Source organism: Diceros bicornis, chromosome 12, assembly GCF_020826845.1.
Source record: "Diceros bicornis minor isolate mBicDic1 chromosome 12, mDicBic1.mat.cur, whole genome shotgun sequence".
Classification (NCBI taxonomy): Eukaryota; Metazoa; Chordata; class Mammalia; order Perissodactyla; family Rhinocerotidae; genus Diceros; species Diceros bicornis.
The window spans coordinates 4152659-4170808 of NC_080751.1; the positions used below are offsets into that span (position 1 = coordinate 4152659).

The window sequence follows — 18150 nt, forward strand, 5'->3', positions numbered from 1 at the left end:
CTTACATGGCTTTTGGCTGTTTCCAGAAGTTAGATTTGTGTGGATGAATATAAACCATTGTTGGCGATATTCAAAAGAATATACATAAAATCTCTGAGGAATATTCTCAAAGAGATTCTCCAAAAATACTTTGATTGGTGGTATTCTTTTGGAGGAAATTCATGGCAAATGTGCAGGAGATGACCCTTACTTGGTCATATTCCTTTAGTTTGTCTTTACAATAATTGATCACATTTCTTTATAGTCCCATCCATTATGCTGAAATAAATTTCAGAGGTCAACTGTCTGGAGTGTGGAGTGTGTGTGCATTTATATACACCTGCACAAACTAGCTGTTTGCAAAATTAGTAGGACATATTAAACTTTTCACAGAAGTTTCATGTGATGGAGAATTTGTGTCTCCCGAGCTTGATTCTGTACAGGTGATCGTGGTCCTCTGGATTTCCTATGGGGTAGAAGTTATTCTAGTTAGAAGATGACGCGCATATGAAATGACTTATGGTCAGTTACCAGGAGACTTCACAGGACTAGGAAATAAAGTGGAGAGAGGATGGAGGTGAGGGCCTCATCAGAGTGGGGCACTCACAGCACTTAACACCTTGAATTGGATCCATGTGCTTGGTCTTCCCTGGGCAAAGTGGTGGCTTTCAATCCTAAAAAGCTTACCATCTCAGGTCATTCCCTGAGGAGTTTCTTCCCCAAACAAACAAGAGCTGCTTCTGCAGTTCCTCCCTTGTCCACTGCCCCTCATAAACCGGGTCCTTTAGAGTTGCTGCTTTGAGTTGAGGTGCTGGATTTGCATAGATCTGTGACTTTGCTGCAGAGTGCAACACACACACCCACCTGGGGTCACTCCCATGGCTTTGGCCTGATTAGCAGGGGTGGCATTCTCACCCTCCACTGATAAGATGACTTTATTAAATACCCATAATGATTGCTTGCTTTCTTTCCTTAGCCATTTTGGGTGCAACTCTTCTTTTGGAAGCGGGTGGCGGAAAAAATCCCACTACAGCCAAAACATTTCAGGATTTTGAATCCAGTTATTATCAAAGAGACTGCCTTTGACATCCTTCAATACTCAGAGCCTCAACCAAGGTTCTGGGGCCGAGATAAGGTATTTTTGTTGCTACCGAAAGTAACTGTTCTTCTCTGTGTTGGAAGGGAGACATCTGTACACATTTTACTTAGGCTTGCTCTATACCCGGAAGCATCTTCCAGTGGAGACACCTAGTCACGGATGAGATGCTCCTTGTGTGTTTACCACTCTGCATCTCGACCTCTGGGCTTCTCATTGTTTAATTGACCTTCCTGCTGGTGACCATCTCTTTAGTATAGTCAGCAGGCTAACACTTAGGTCACTGAGATATTATTTAAGGTATTCTTACTCCAGGACTCCATATAACTAACTACAGGACACTGAAAGGCACCTTGGTGGTCTGAAAAGTCTTTTATACTCTGTGGGCCACTTAGATGAGAATTGACATTTATCATCACTTTATAAGTGATGGTAAATAAAGTCAACCCTCTAGAGCTGTGCTTTGCAGTTGATGCCTGGGTCCCACCCCAGACATTCTTATTTAGTGGTTCTGTACATTGGGATTTTCAAAATTCCCTGGGTGATTTTATTTTGCAGCCTAATTTGAGAACCTTTGTGCTGTAGGCTGTTTGTTCACTGTGGTAGAGATTCCTTACCTGCAATTAGCCTGCTGCCACCAGGGGGTGGAGATGCCTTTATTACCTATTTCTTCATGATCTGAATAGCTAAACCTGTCTTTAAAACTTTTTTAAAAGCAGTGGAAATTGTTCATAAAATTTTAAGCAAAACCTCTCTATATAAAGGAAAGCAAGGAATTTTGAAATGTGGAGGCTGCTGTTCACACTGGGGGCCTGAGATATTTCCTGGGAGGTGGGGCTGGTCAGGGTCGCAATTTGCAAACACTGAGCTAGACTCTTAGGTGTCATCAACCAGTAGGCAGATGAGCAGGTTCTTCTGTTTTCCCTGTGAATCAAATTCTAATTAAAAAGATTCTTTAGGGGGCTGGCCCTGTGGTGTAGCGGTTAAGTGCACGCGCTCCGCTGTGGCGGCCCTGGGTTTGGATCCCGGGCGCACAACGACGCACCGCTTGTCAGGCCATGCTGTGGCAGCGTCTCATATAAAGTGGAGGAAGATGGGCAGGATGTTAGCCCAGGGCCGGTCTTCCTCAGCAAAAAGAGGAGGATTTGTATGGATGTTAGCTCAGGGCTGATTTTCCTCACACACACACAAAAAAAGATTCTTTAAAACAATTATGTACCTTTTAAAGGAAGAATTCTGTGGTTATTAAGGAAAACAAACACCTAAATAGACTCCTTGGACACAAAAACCTAGTTCTTTACTGTGATCGGTTACAGCTAAATCCAACTCGGGCTGAAGCCTCAGGCTTGAATACCCAGCTTTCCGTCAAGCATTGAAGCTCTTCCCTGAGCAGGCTGCCATCTTCCTTCGGGGCTCTGCCCTCTCAGGTGCTTCCCTGCCTCTCCCTCCATGGGGAGCCTGTCAGGGCCTTGTAGTTTTTGCCCTTTGCGGGAGCGTGTCTAGGACCAGTTTTCCAGTCAGGAGGTGGTGCGTTTTCCCTCTCACAGGAGAGTGGCCCTACCCCTCACGGCGACTCTCAGGGTCTACGACTGGAATCATTTTTTAGGTTGCTTTAGCTCCTCTCTCCCACATGGGAGCACGTAGGGTTCCCCAGAGCATGGACTTACAACTTTTAACCTAACTGTTAGCATCACTTTTAACAAAACAATTTAAAAAAAAGACTTAAACAGACTTTGGGAAGATTCTTAAACTAAGTTATAAAGACGTTTCACTATAAATATGCTTGAGTATCTTTCAATGTCCTTAGATTTCTTTATCTTTTATACTGCCCTGTTTCTGTATTAAATTCCATAGTATTTTTTTTAAACACAGGCAAATGCTCATTTGTTGGTTTGTAGGTAGATTTTATTTAAAAATTAACCTTTAAAAATGGACACAGATTTAGTTACATAAAATGTGAAATTGCTGAATGGCCAAGTTAGAATACCAATTAAGTGGGCAAAGGTAGCATGCCAATTAAGTGGGGGAAAATTTATATATATGACAGAGTAAATATTCTCAAAGTACAAAGAGGTCTTAATTAAATCAAAAAGAAAAAGATGAGCCAATAAAAAATGGGGAAAGGATATGAACAGACATTTCACAAAAGAAGACATTAATACAGCCAAGGAGTACATGATATGATGTTCAACTTCACCAGTAATCAAGTAAAAGCAAATTAGAGCCACAATGAAATTTTTTGCATGTTTTCTTAGCACAGATTTAAAAGCTTGATAATGTCCTTGTTTGGCAGGAATGTAGGTAGAATTATAAGTTGGTACTTTTTCTGGAGGGTAGTTTGGCAATATACATCAGTTTTAAATATAAATGGTCTTTCACCCAGCAATTTTACTCTAAAAATTTTATTGTAAGGAAATCAGAGAAATCCTCAAGGCTATCCTAGGATGTTCACCATGGCATTAATAGCAAAGGACTAAAAACAGCCTACACGTTCATTGTTAGGGGATTGTTTAAACATACTATGGTATAGTCGGTGCAATATTGTGTGACTGTTAAGCATGAAAAAAGCTAATGGATATGAAAACACCTCCACAATATATAAAGCAAGAAAATCAGGTTACAGAACATGTGTATAATCCCATTTTGGTTTAAAAATAAAAATGTGTGTATATAGATTCATGGAAAAAGCTTGGAAATAAATGCCAAACTGTGAGGAATGCCCTTCTCTGGGGGGTGAGTCTGTAGACGACTTTTACTTTCTATTTTATAAACCATTTATTTATTATTTGAATTGAGTATTTGTTTATTTTATAATTGACAAAATGGTATTTTTTTTTTTTTTGGATAAAAACGGTAACTTAAAAGATGACTTCTGATCTAAAATTGCATTGTCAGAAATTTCCTCATGCATATGCCCTTCCAGCAGAGAGGGAAGTCTGTTGGATAATGAGGTGTGATCTTAGGGAATATGTTCCGGAGATAACATGCTTTGGGTAGTTTTCCTTTCTGTTTTTTTTTTTTTTTTAATTGTGAAATTTTTGTTGTACATTTTTGTTTGTCAGTTACCATATAATTGCATCCCTCCACCCCTTGTGCCCACCCCCCACCTCCCATCCCCTGGTAACCACCAAACAGTTCTATCTGTCCGTGTGTTGGTTTATCTTCCACATGTGAGTGAAATCATGCACTCTTTGACTTTCTCTTTCTGGCTTATTTCACTTAACATAATACCCTCCAGGTCCATCCATGTTGTTGCAAATTGGACGATTTTGTCTTTTTTTATGGCTGAGTAATATTCCATGGTATATATATATATACCACATCTTCTTTATCCAGTCATCAGTCAAGGGACACTTGGGTTGCTTCCACTTCTTGGCTGTACTGAATAATGCTGCAATGAACATAGGGGTGCATAAGCCTCTTTGGATTGTTGATTTCAAGTTCGTTGGGTAGATACCCAGTAGTGGGATAGCTAGATCATAAGGTATTTCTATTTTTAATTTTTTGAGGAATCTCCATACTGTTTTCCATAGAGGCTGCACCAGTTTGCATTCCCACCAGCAGTGGATTAGGGTTCCCATTTCTCCACAGCCTCTCCAGCATTTGTTGTTTTTTGTCTTGGTGATTATAGCCGTTCTAACAGGTGTAAGACAATATCTTAGTGTGGTTTTGATTTGTATTTCCCTTATGATTAGTGATGTTGAACATCTTTTCATATGCCTATTGGCTATCAGTATATCTTCTTTGGAGAAGTGGCTGTTCGTTTCCTCTGCCCATTTTTTGATCGGGTTGTTTGTTTTTTTGTTATTCAGTTGTGTGAGTTCTTTATATATTATGGAGATTAATCCCTTGTCAGATATATGGTTTGCAAATATTTTTTCCGAGCTGGTAGGTTCCGTATTCATTTTGATCCTGGTTTCATTTGCCTTGTAGGAGCTCTTTAATCTGATGAAGTCCTACTTGTTTATTTTTTCTTTTGTTTCTCTTGTCTGAGTAGACATGGAATTCAAAAAGATTGCTTTATGGCTGCTGATGAGTAGTGTACTACCTGTATTTTCCTCCAGGAGTTTTATAGTTTCAGGTCTCACTTTCAGGTCTTTGATCCATTTTGAGTTAATTTTTGTGTATAGTGAAAGAAGATGGTCTACTTTCTTTTTCTTTTTTTGTGAGGAAGATCGGCTCTGAGCTAACATCTATTGCCAATCCTCCTCCTTTTTTTTTCCCTTTTTCTCCCCAAAGCCCCAGTAGATAGTTGTATGTCATAGTTGCACATCCTTCTAGTTGCTGTATGTGGGACACCGCCTCAGCCTGGCCAGACAAGCAGTGCGCCGGTGCACGCCCGGGACCCGTACCCGGGCCGCCAGCAGCGGAGCACTCGTACCCAACCGCCAAGCCATGGGGCTGGCCCCGAAGATGGTCTGCTTTCATTCTTTTGCAAATGGCTGTCCAGTTTTCCCAGCACCATTTTTTGAAGAGACTTGCCTTTCTCCACTGTATGTCCTTAGCTCCTTTGTCAAAGATAGCTGCCCGTAGATATGAGGTTTTGTTTCTGGTTTTTCAATTCTGTTCCATTGATCTGTGTGTCTGTTTTTGTATGAGTACCATGCTGTTTTAATTACTATCGCTCTGTAGTATGTTTTGAAGTCAGGGATTGTGATTCCTCCAGCCTTGTTCTTCTTATTCAGGATTGCTTTAGCTATACGGGGTCTTTTGTTGCCCCATATGAATGTTAGTATTTTTTGTTCTATTTCTGTGAAGAATGTCCTTGGGATTCTGATTGGGATTGCATTGAATCTGTAGATTGCTTTAGGTAGTATGGACGTTTTAACTATGTTTATTCTTCCAATCCAAGTGCATGGAATATTTTTCCATTTCTTTATGTCATCATTGATTTCACTCAATAATGTCTTATAGTTTTCATTGTATAGGTCTTTCACTTCCTTGGTTAAATTTACTCCTAGATATTTTATTCTTTTTGTTGCAATTGTAAATGGGATTGTCTTCCTGAGTTCTCTTTCTGTTAGCTCGATGTTGGTATATAGAAATGCAACCGATTTCTGTAAGTTGATTTTGTACCCTGTCACTTGGCTGTAGTTGTTGATTATTTCTAATAGTTTTCCAATGGATTCTTTAGGATTTTCTATATATAAGATCATGTCATCTGCAAACAGCGAGAGTTTCACTTCTTCATTGCCTATTTGGATTCTTTTTATTCCTTTTCCTTGCCTAATGGCTCTGGCCAGAACCTCCAGTACTGTGTTGAATAAGAGTGGTGAGAGTGGGCACCCTTGTCTTGTTCCTGTTTTCAGAGGGATGGCTTTCAGTTTTTCCCCATTGAGTATGGTGTTGGCTGTGGGTTTGTCATATATGGCCTTTACTATGTTAAGGTACTTTCCTTCGATACGCGTTTTGTTGAGAGTTTTTATCATAAATGGATGTTGGATCTTGTCAGAATCCTTCTCTGCATCTATTCAGATGGTCATATGGTTTTTATTCCTCGTTTTGTTAATGTGGTGTATCACATTGATTGATTTGCAGATGTTGAACCATCCCTGTGTCCCTGGTATAAATCCCACTTGATCATGGTGTATGATCTTTTTAATGTATTGCTGTGTTTGGTTTGCCAATATTTTGTTGAGGATTTTTGCATCTATGTTCATCGGGGATATTGGTCTGTAGTTTTCCTTCTTAGTATTGTCTTTGTCTGGCTTTGGTATCAGGGTGATGTTGGCCTCGTAGAGTGTATTGGGAAGTGTTCCATCTTCCTCTATTTTTTGCAATAGTTTGAGAAGGATAGGTATTAAGTCTTCTTTGAATGTTTGGTAAAATTCTCCAGAGAAGCCATCTGGTCCTGGACTTTTATTTTTTGGGAGGTTTTTGATTACTGTTTTAATCTCTTTACTTGTGATTGGTCTATTCAAGTTCTCTATTTCTTCTTGATTCAGTTTTGGGAGGTTGTATGAGTCTAAGAATTTATCCATTTCTTCTAGATTGTCCAATTTGTTGGCATATAGTTTTTCATAGTATTCTCTTATAATCTTTTGTATTTCTGTTGTAATTTCTCCGCTTTCATTTCTAATTTTATTTATTTGAGCCTTCTCTCCTTTTTTCTCGGTGAGTCTGGCTAAGGGTTTGTCAATTTTGTTTATCTTCTCAGAGAACCAGCTCTTTGTTTCATTGATCCTTTCTACTTTTTTTATTTCAATTTCATTTATTTCTGCTTTTTTATTATTTCCCTCCTTCTGCTGACTTTAGGCTTTGTTTGTTCTTCTTTTTCGAATTCTGTTAGGCGTAGTTTGCGGTTGCTTATTTGGGCTTTTTCTTGTTTGTTAAGGTGGGCCTGTATTGCTATGGGTTTCCCTCTCAGGACCGCTTTTGCCGCATCCCGTATGAGTTGGTACAGTGTATTTTCATTTTCCTTTGTCTCCAGATATGCTTTGATTTCTCCTTTAATTTCACCAATGATCCATTGGTTGTTTAGTAGCATGTTGTTGAGTCTCCACAGCTTTGTCACTTTCCCGGATTTTTCCTTGTAGTTGATTTCTAGCTTCATGGCATTATGGTCAGAAAAGATGCTTGTTATGATTTTAATCTTCTTAAATTCATATAAGCATTTCTTGTTTCCCAACATATGGTCTATTCCTGAGAATGTTCCATGCACGCTTGAGAAGAATGTGTAATCTGCTGTGTTTGGATGGAGTGCTCTATATATATCTGTTAAGTCCATCTCATCAAGTTTTTCATTGAAGTCCATTATTTCCTTATTGATTTTCTGTCTAGATGATCTGTCCATTGATGAGAGTGGGGTGTTAAGATCCCCTATTATTGTGTTGTTGTTGATATCTCCTTTTAGGTTTGTTAATAGTTGCTTTATGTACCTTGGTGCTCCTGTATTGGGTGCATATATATTTAAAAGTGATATGTCTGCTTGGTGGAGTGTCCCTTTTATCATTATATATTGCCCCTCTTTGTCTCTCATTACCTGTTTTATCTTGAAGTCAACCTTGTCTGATATAAGTATGGCAACACCTGCTTTCTTTTGTTTGCCATTAGCTTGGAGTATTGTCTTCCATCCTTTCACTCTGAGCCTTTGTTTGTCTTTAGAGCTGAGATGTGTTTCCTGGAGGCAGCATATTGTTGGGTCTTGTTTTTTAATCCATCCCACCACTCTGTGTCTTTTGATTGGAGAGTTCAGTGCATTTACATTTAGGATAATTATTGATATATGGGAGCTTGTTGTTGTTATTTTATTGCTCTTTTTCCCATTCTTTTGCATTTCTTTTGTTTCTCGTCCCGTGTGTTTCAGACTACCAATTCAGTTTGGTCGTTCTGTATGGGAGTTCTCTTAGTTTTCTTTCTTTATCATGGGTGATTCTGTTCTGATTATTTGGTTAGTGGTTACCATGAGGTTTGTATAAAAAATCTCATGGATGTGACAGTCCATTTTTTGATGGCCTCTTATTCCCTTAGACTAAGTCAATTTGATCCCTTTCCTCTTCCCCTTCTAAGTTATTGTTGTCACATCTTATTCCTTCTCATGTTCAACATGATGAGGTTATATTTATTCTTGGTGCTTACCTTCCCTTGATCTTTGGTTTTATAATTAAGTGTTTGCTAATCTATTTTGATAGAGGATTGCAATTTTTCTGGTTTTGTTGACCTACTTTCCTCCTTCAAAAGTTTGAATCCCCTTTCTCTTTTGTTTCTCAGGGATGGGGGCCTTCTTGAGCACTTCTTGTAGTGGGGGTCTTGTGACAATGAACTCCCTTAGCTTTTGTTTATCTGGGTTAGTTATTATTTCTCCATCATATCTGAAGGATATTTTCACTGGATAGAGTCTTCTTGGCTGAAAGTTTTTGTCCTTCAGAATTTTGAATATATCATTCCACTTTCTCCTAGCCTCTAAAGTTTCTGTCAAGAAATCGGCTGAGATCCTGATAGGAAATCCTTTGTACGTTATTTTTTTGTCTAGCTGCCCTTAATATTTTTTCTTTGTTGTTTAATTTTGCCAGCTTTACTACTGTATGCCTCGGAGAGGGTCTTTTCGTGTTGATATGTTTAGGAGATCTATTTATTTCATTCACTGGTATTTCCAGCTCCTTCCCCAGGTTTGGGAAGTTCTCAGATATTATTTCTTTGAACAAGTTCTCTGCTCCTTTTGCCGTCTCTTCTCCCTCTGGAATACCTATAATCCTTATGTTGGATTTCCTAATTGAGTCGGATATTTCTTGGAGAGTTTCTTCATTTCTTTTTAGTCTTAGTTCTCTTTCCTCCTCCATCTGGAGCATTTCTGCATTGCTGTCCTCAATATTGCTAATTCTTTCCTCCATATTGTCAGCTCTGATGTTTAAGGCTTCCAGATTTGTCTTTATCTCCTCTATTGTGTTTTTCATCTCTAAGATTTCTGATTGGTTTTTTTTACAGTTTCAATCTCTTTTATGAAGAAGCTCCTGATTTCATTGAATTGTCTGTCTGTATTTTCTTGTATTTCATTAAGCTTTTTTATAATGGCTATTTTGAATTCTCTGTCATTAAGGTTATACATTTCTGTGCTTTCTGGGTTGACTTCTAGGTGCTTGTCATTTTCCTTTTGGTCTGGAGATTTAATATATTTTTGCATAGTGCCTGGCTTACTTTTCCTCATAATGAAAATATATGGTCGCAGTTTCCTCTTGCTGCTGCTGGGTGGGGGTCAAGGGCTGTGTATTCTGGCCCGCCTCAATCCGCAGGCACTCTCGTCGGCCCCTGGCTGATCTGAGGCGTGGTGAGTGGAGGCTGCTGGGCGGGAAGCGTGGGAACAGCTGGGACTGGAGCACAGCTAGGCCAAAGCAGTTGGGGCTCAGGTGCAGGTGGGTTGAAGCAGCTACAGCTGAAGTGCCGCTGGGCTGAAGAAGCAGGAGCTGGAGCACCGGTGGGCTGAAGAAGCTGGAACTGGTGTGCGCTGGGCCAAAGAAGGAGGAGCTGGAGTGCACTGGGCCAAAGAAACTGGAACTGGAGTGCACTGGGCCGAAGAAGGAGGAGCTGGAGTGCTGCTGGGCCAAAGATGCTGGAACTGGAGTGCGGTGGGCCAAAGTTGCTGGCGCCAAGTCAGCTGGAGCCTGAGCACAGACCACGCCAAAGCAGCTGGAACTGGGGGGACGGAGGGCAGTCAAGCTGAAGGAGCTGGGGGCGGGACATGGTCTAGCCGAAGGAGCTGGGGCCATGGCACGGTGGAGCTGGGAAAGCTGGGGCTGTGGCTTGGTCCAGCTAGAGCAGCTGGGGCTGTGGCGTGGTGGGGCCTGAGCTGCCACTGCCTCTGGTGCGGGGGCGCAGGCTCACCCTGCTGCTGGTCGGGCCCGGGCGCAGAGGGGCTGCTGCCTCGGGGGACAGGGCTGAGCTGAAGTGCCACTGTGCTGAAGCGCCTGTCAGTCCAGCCTGGTGGGGGAGGGGCGCTTACTCTCGCCTCCCCAATCTCAGAGGCTTCTTGCCTTGCTATCCTCTCTGCTTTCCTGAGAGGCTAGCTTGTTGAAACTACCCTCGCAACAGTTCCACTCCCTCCGTAGGGGAAGCCCCGTGGGCTTGTGAGGGGTCTTGGAGAACACCGGTTTTCACGCGGCGAGCCTCCCGTCCCCCTCCTCTGAGAGCCACGTGGTCTCAGTCTCTGGGTCATAGTCCTTGGGGAATGAAGGGAGCTCCTCTTACCTCCTTCCACTTCCTCTGGGGATTCTAGCACCTCAGTCCTCTGGTGTACGGTTTGCCTGGGCGCCTCAGACGTCCCCTGTGTTGTGTGAATAGCTTCTGTTGGAATATGAATGTCGTTTTTGTTGTGTCTTAGAGGAGGAGAGTTCAATGGGGGAAGCTCACTCCGCCATGATGCTGACTTCACTCCAACATGCTTTGGGTAGTTTTTGATAGTTTCTATGAAGGGTTGATTTTGTGTACTCCTTCCACAAACACTGATTGAATATTCCTGAGGTGCTAGGTGCCCAGCTGGCCACAGGTGGAGAAGACAGAACACTTCCTTAGGGTCCTAGGGCTAAACCGGAGGAAGGCTTCCTTTGGGTTAATTTCTCTTAGTTTCTATTTCCAAGCATGCAGAATGACTGTTTAACAAGTGAGGTTGGCTTTGAGAGGTAGATGCAACACCCCAAGGAGCAGGAAGCAGTTTTGAAGGGATAGTGGGTTCAATAGATGCTCCCTAATCCCACCTTAATCTATGAACTCTAAAGGGTTCACTGTCGTTCCAGTTTACAGAAAAGGAGAGTTCTTTCTGGAAGCCACAAACTTAGCTAAGATGGACAGAGGAGGTCCATTTGCACATGAAGAACTCTACAAAAATTCTCAATTAGTAGATGCACAGCAGCCTTCAGAGAGGGCTTGGACAGCTGCAAGGCTTTCTGTATTCCTCTCTGCCCTATTGCTGTCTTTACCCAGGACTGGGACAGAGATCCAGAAAGCATGAGTCCAGATGTGCAAGTGGCAATATATGGGACGTGAGGAGGGAGTGGTGATACAGTCAGAATCCAAAATGGTTTGGACATTTGGCACTCTAGGCCAAAGTCAGTAGGATGTATTTTGAAAGGAACAAATGTGAAAGCCCTTAATTTGGGCCTGAAAATGTACTTTCCTAAACAGAGGGTGAGCATAAACATTTCTGGCTTAACAGCTGTACATGTGAAAATGGCCTGGAAGTGTTATTTGCCAGAAAAGCAAATGAGGGTCTTAAGTGGGACATAGCTTCACGTAAGGGCTGAACACAGTCTTCAGTGGGGGAACTGAGGCTGCTCTGTTCTCACACAGAGCCTGTCCACAGGAGCCAGCCAGGAAGGGACAGGCTCCAGAAGCCATGTCCCGAAAAGGATGGTGGAAGGTCCTCTGACCACTTATCCCAGAGCAGACCTTGTAGACATTTGTCATGTGAGAGAGGAAATGGGCTTGTTTTGCAATTCTGGTCATCATATGTAGGACCAGTGAGTAGAAGTTTCAGAAAGAGCAACTTTTGGCTTGTGCAGGAAAAACTACAAGGCTGCCTCTTGGTGATGTGTTAAAAGTATTCCTATCACAGACCACATTTCAGAGTCTAGGGACTTCGATGGGAAATCAGACTTGAGAATTCCGTGATGTATAAAATTGCAGCCCCCAATGCAGCCTTTATTACTTTACAAAGCATGTAGTACATACTACTTGAAAGCCGTGAATTGTGCTGAGACTTTTTTTGTCTTTTTTTCAGAACGTCCCCACGATTGGCATCATTGCTGTTGTCTTAGCCACACATCTGTGCGATGAAGTCAGTTTGGCAGGCTTTGGATATGACCTCAGTCAACCCAAAACACCTTTGCATTACTTCGACAATATCTGCATGGCTGCCATGAACTTTCAGACCATGCATAATGTGACAACAGAGACCAGGTTCCTTCTAAAGCTGGTCAAAGAGGGCGTGGTGAAGGATCTCAGCGGGGGCATCCATTGTGAATTTTGAACACAGGAAAACCTCACTTGAAAATGCAACTCTGACTCTGAGGGCTGTTTTTCATCGCCTTCTTGATGCATTTCATCCTGCAAAGACTTTGAAGTGCAGCTGGTGTTTTTAACTTTTAATTTAAAAAACAAAAAACAGTTTAGCTCTTCCCACTTTTTTCCCCCTATTTATTTGTCAGTCTTTTTGCACAGAATTTTGTAAGTTAATTTTGAGAATTGAATTGAAAAGACTTTTTGAAGAGAATTGTATGTAATGATGTTTTATTGTATTTTAAGAAAGTTATTTAATTTGTAAAAACTCTGTCCATGTCTACTGCACATAGATATACCAGGTAATTAAGTGGAAAGAGAAGGGAGGTCACTCCTTTGGTGAGAGCTCTGAATGCCTGATTCTGGTTCTCTGCATCTCTGTTGGGTGGGACAGATGTCCGAGGCTCTTCCAGGAGGACGTCCTCAGTAGCTAAACCACTGGCACTGGTTCGGCCATGCTGCTGCGTGAGGCCTGGGCCGGTCAGAGAAGTTCATGGTCCCCCTGTTGGTCTGCCTTCTGCCAGAAGACTTGCTGGAATCAACCTGATCCCTGATTGAGGAAGGACACAGAAGACATTTTCTGTGTCCTCTGAGTATGGTGAAGCCACTCCAGGCTGCAGAAGCCATTATCTTCCCTGCGATGATGACAACTCTTGAATTTCTTGAGAGCTTTTTACTACCCTTTCAAAGCACTTAAATGTTAATCTAAGGTGTTCCACTGTCTGTCTGAGGTGGCTTATAAAAATTAGGAGAAAACCTCTGTTATCCAGAGCTGTAGAAGAATAAAACCTTTCCAAGAATAATCACATTTTCTGAATCACTGAAATGAAATCCTCCCAATGTTATAAATTGCCTATTAAAAAAATTTTTTTTTGAATGCCTACCTGGCAGTGTGTACCAGGCAGTGTGCTGGTCAAAATAAAATAAAAGCTTTTGAGAAGCTCTCACAGTCTAGTTAATTTGAGTACTTTTTCAAGAAAATAAGTCTGTAAATGTACCTAAAATGTCTTCTTGGATGCTGTTAGGTAGAGACCTCACTGTGGACGTCCTAGTGAGGACAGAGAATGAAGGGTGCCCTGTCCTGTGAGGGGCTGCTTCCCAGACACCTGTGAACTCTTCTGGAGAGATGTTGAGGGGTGGTGGCTTCCTCCCAGAGAACAGCTGGTTCTAGCTTCTGTCTCTTAATTACTCTAGTCTTTGCTGTCAGAAGACCTGCCACTATTTTGCTCCCTCCCTGTTCTCCCCCAGTGTTGAGCTGCTGCCCCCTCCCTCAGTTCTCCTTTCCTTGAACTGTTTCTGCAGCCCCAATGCAGCGCTGACTCCCAGCCCGTTTTGACGTCTTCCACGCCTCCTGCCTCCTCAGCATGTGCCGGGCAAGGAGCCAGGTCATAGCTTTCAGAGTCCCTTGGATCTCCAGGGCTCTGCGGTCGAGCTCAGAGTAGCCGGCACAGGAAAAGAGTATTTCTCTGGTTCTGTGTCTTAAAATTTTCTATGGATTTTGCTTTCTACTTTATAAGATACTGTTTGTTTAAGAGAAAATTCTTTAAAATTCTCACCAGTTATATGACTTAGTTTTGAAAATTGAGACTTAGGATGATGGTCCACAGCTGTCCTGTGACCCAGGTAGGGCCAAGCCTACACCACACATCTCCATCCCCTCATCCTTCAGGGGCTACTTAAAGCCTGAATATTTTTTTTTAAAAAGCCATGGTTTGAAGCTTCCTCAGACAACTTTTGCAGTGTTGTGAGTTCCTCACGGGTTCGTGTGGCCTCATGTCCCCCTACCCTGCACGGCTGCTGCGAAGTGTGTGGCTCAGTGCCCAGCGCCTGGTCAGCCTTCAGCAAACGTGGGGCCGGTCCCATCCCCAGCCCTCCTCCTCTGTATGTCCTTTTTTGCGTCCTTACGTTGCTTGACCCATACCTCTCAACTTTTAATACTAGCAGGCAGAAACGGCCCTAAACGAATAAAAAGGTGTGTTTTTTTCAAATACCTTCCATGGAGTCTACTAGCCAATGGGAGTTGACCAGAGACCATCTTCAGGAACTTAGCGCTCTGGCAGTTATTTGTTGGAAGTTGCTTCTTTGCTTCAGAGTTGCTCCCGCCACCCCACTCCACCCACCCCCACTTTTCTGGGAACAGACCTTGAGGTGTTCCAGGGTGTCACAAGGCTGATCTCCAAGGATGAGGGCTCACCACCACTCTCCAACTTTGTACAGCTCTACTGGCACACACACGCGTCCCTGTTACATGGTTGGCATTGGTTTTGAGGCAACTTAGGACAACTTATACATGTTCTGTATTTTAACATATTTTGTAGTGAAACTTTGAGCCATAGACAATTTCAGCACGTTTTAGGGTTTTTTTTTTTTGTTTTTCTTTTTTTTCTCTTACCAAGAGCATGTTCTCTCCAGAAACCTAGGCTGGCCTTAGAAAAATGCTTTGGGACTGGGATGAGTATCTGCTGCTGATGTGTCGTGTTTTTAGGCAAAGCTAAATTGGGATCTTCTAGACAACTGTGTGCACTCTAGGTGTTACCTTGCCTTCATTGCTCCTTTTGTGTCACCCCGGTTTTTTCATTTCCCGAGAATGTATTAATAAGGCAGTGGCAATGTCTATTTCTACAAATTTGGGGCAGTCTCGTCATTTGTTGGACCCATTAGTTAAAATAAGTTGTCAAACCTGCTTCTTGACTGGCCTGCTTTTGCTCAACAGTGGCCTCTTAGCCGTCAACGGTCAGTCTGGTTTGTGTGGCAGGCAGGCTTAGCTATAAAAGAAAAAAGCAGCGCTCACACCCTTGTCTCCCCGGGTTATTACAGATTTCTAAAACCAAGGACCACTTGTTTTAGCTACATTCTAACCCCAGCCCTTTGGGACTTGATATCAAAGGGGTTGTTGAATTTGCCTTCTTACTGTCTCAGGACTTTAGACCAGCATTGTAGGAAGATGAAGAAACGCTGCTTTCTTTCCTCCTTGCCAGCTGTACGGCACCTGAGTGTGGGTTCCGTTTGTATCTTTTCTTTGGGACACTTCAGTTAAGTCTATGAGGAAGAAGAAAAGGAAGAGCTCCTGTTATGGAGCAGAATACCCCTCAGAAGGACGTGACCTTTGTGTGCTTGCGTAGCAGGCAAGAACTGTGACGCCAGGGCCTTCCTTTCACTCACGCACGTGGTAACAAAATGCTTCTCTCAAACAAAGGACCCTGTGTTTGCTGCCTGTGGGACCACTGCCCTCTTCCCGGGTACTGACCCTGGGAAGGAGATCGCAGTACATAGAGCGCATCTGAAAACCCAACTCTCCCTGCCCTTTCCCTGGAGGTCAAGACACCCTTGGCCCAACCTTCTGAGTCTTTATTCTCTCCTTTCCTACTTCCCAAGGTCGTCTTAACATGGATTTGTGTTCTCAAAACGTGGTGTTTATCTGTATTTACCTACAACCAACACTCAGTATAAGACTGAAGTAAATTGGGAAGGAGAACTATTCATTAAACGTACACACTCAAATTTTATTGACTAGAAATTAATGTTGCCCGAAAGGAAATGGCAGTCTTAGTAGTTTAACTTTTATTATTGGAATGGTTAGATTTGACTGATTCCCAATATTAAATTTCAAACTATTTAGCAGAGAAGAAAAGTTATGGTACAACAAGAGTAAATAACATGCTATGAAGTTGAGTTCTAACTTTTTTAAAAGCAGATTTTTCCAGTGAGCTGTGTCAATAAAACATGTAGGAAGGAAGACAAGTTTATACATTTCCTTCTGTCTGGAAGAAGTGAGATGTCCAGCATTGCGACAGTGTCAGGCTGCCATCTAAGATTTGTCAGATGTAGCTGTTACAGCCTTTGGGTAGCTGAAAATGTAACAAAGTGAATTTTCAGAAAATGTAAACATTAAAGAAACTGACTATCCAGTAGATACCTCATAGCAGCAAGACTAGTAATTGATTGTACACCAAAAATTTATAACTTCTAAAAGAGCCATATATTTCCACTCTTATCTGTTACCTGGCTTATGTTTCTTGACTTATTGAAGAAAATCAGTTTCAAAAAGATTTGATATTAAAAATGATGATTTCATTTAAAATGTTGGTTGGGTCCTTGATATGAAATACCACTGTAAGTTACCACATAGTGATGTGAATGTGACAGGTGACTAAGGACAGAGTGTGTGCAGTGAGGCCAGTCAAGGGTGATTAAGAACAGTAGTCAGAGACAAAAGTACAGTCATGCATCCCTTACTGTGGGATGCCTTCTGAGAAACGCATCATTAGGTGATTTCATCTTTGTGTGAACATCAGAGAGTGTACGTACACAAACCTACATGGTATAGTCTACTACATACCTAGCTATATGGTACTAATCTTTTTTTCTTTTTTTTGTGAGGAAGATCAGCCCTGAGCTAACATCCATGCCAACCCCCTCTTTTTGCTGAGGAAGACTGGCCCTGAGCTAACATCCGTGCCCATCTTCCTCCACTTTATGTGGGATGCTGCCTCAGCATGGCCTGACAAGTGGTGCATCGGTTCACGCCCGGGATACGAACCCGGGCCGCCAGCAGCAGAGCGCACTCGCTTAACCACTATGCCACGGGGCTGGCCCCCTAGATGGTACTAATCTTATGGGACCACGTTGTATATGAGGTCTGTTGTTGACTGAAACGTCATTATGCAGCTTCGGACTGTAGTTTCACATCCACTGTTACCCATAACATATCAAAATATCCTACCAAGTGTTTGCAGGTTTGGATCCTGGGTGCAGACCTGTGCACCGCTCATCAAGCCATGCTGTGGCAGCGTCCTATATACAATATAGAGGAAGATGGGCACAGGTGTTAGCTCAGGGCCAATCTTCCTCGAAAAAAAAAAAAAAAGACCTTCTGACTCAGGTTTTGTTCTGGAGTTGCTTGCTCTTCCAGTGTGATATTCAGTACCAAAAGTGAGTGAGCCTCAAAATGTACGTGCACACACACCCCCCCAAACAAAACTAGACTCTAGTCTAAACCAAGAATCTTGTCCTAAAATGAAAGTGGCCTTTCCATCCCCGTCTTTTGCCTGTGGCTCATCTAAGTCACTGTTCTCTGCAAACTTGACCTAAATTTAAGAACATGGTGTGCACTGTGATCCCAAAGTGAGAGCTGAGGAGACATCAGAAGGAACAGACCCTCCGTCCCCTTGCTAACCTCTCCTACTGTCCCAACATGACCAACACCAGTCACACGGAAGACTGACAGGGAAAGAGGACACATTTGGTTCAACCTCTTGCTTCACAAACGAGCATTTTCTTTAGGGTCCATGCACATCAGCCTGGCACCCCTGTCACCAACCAGGGGCCTTGAGAAACTCAAAGGTGGGTTGGGAAGCAATTAACTGTTTTTCCAAGTTGTTTCTTTTCTTTTTGTCTGTTAAGGAGATGTAACCACCAGCCATCCTGAAACTGACCAAGCCTCACCACAAGAGCTATGCCCATGACCTTTGCATTATTTTTAATGCAAAGATCTCTCCAGGAGGAGCTTAGGCCTCATTATGTGGAAGCATATTCTCCAACTGAGCCTGTGCAAGCGAATACCCGCCTCGCCCTTTTTTTTTTTTCCA

General features: G+C 42.5%; 1 protein-coding gene across 2 annotated transcripts in view; it reads left to right on the top strand.

Moving 5' to 3' along the window:
• ST3GAL5 (ST3 beta-galactoside alpha-2,3-sialyltransferase 5) overlaps window positions 1-13509 on the top strand; it is a 57139-nt gene extending 43630 nt beyond the window's left edge. Inside the window, exons 6-7 of one of the 2 annotated variants that reach the window (XM_058550775.1) lie at window positions 956-1114; window positions 12285-13509. In XM_058550775.1, coding sequence (XP_058406758.1) covers window positions 956-1114; window positions 12285-12533 — 408 coding nt within the window. In that variant the 3' untranslated portion in view covers window positions 12534-13509. The remainder of the gene's footprint in view (window positions 1-955; window positions 1115-12284) is intronic. The other variant, XM_058550776.1, reaches the window with a different exon arrangement.
• The last annotated feature ends 4641 nt before the right edge of the window (window positions 13510-18150 follow it).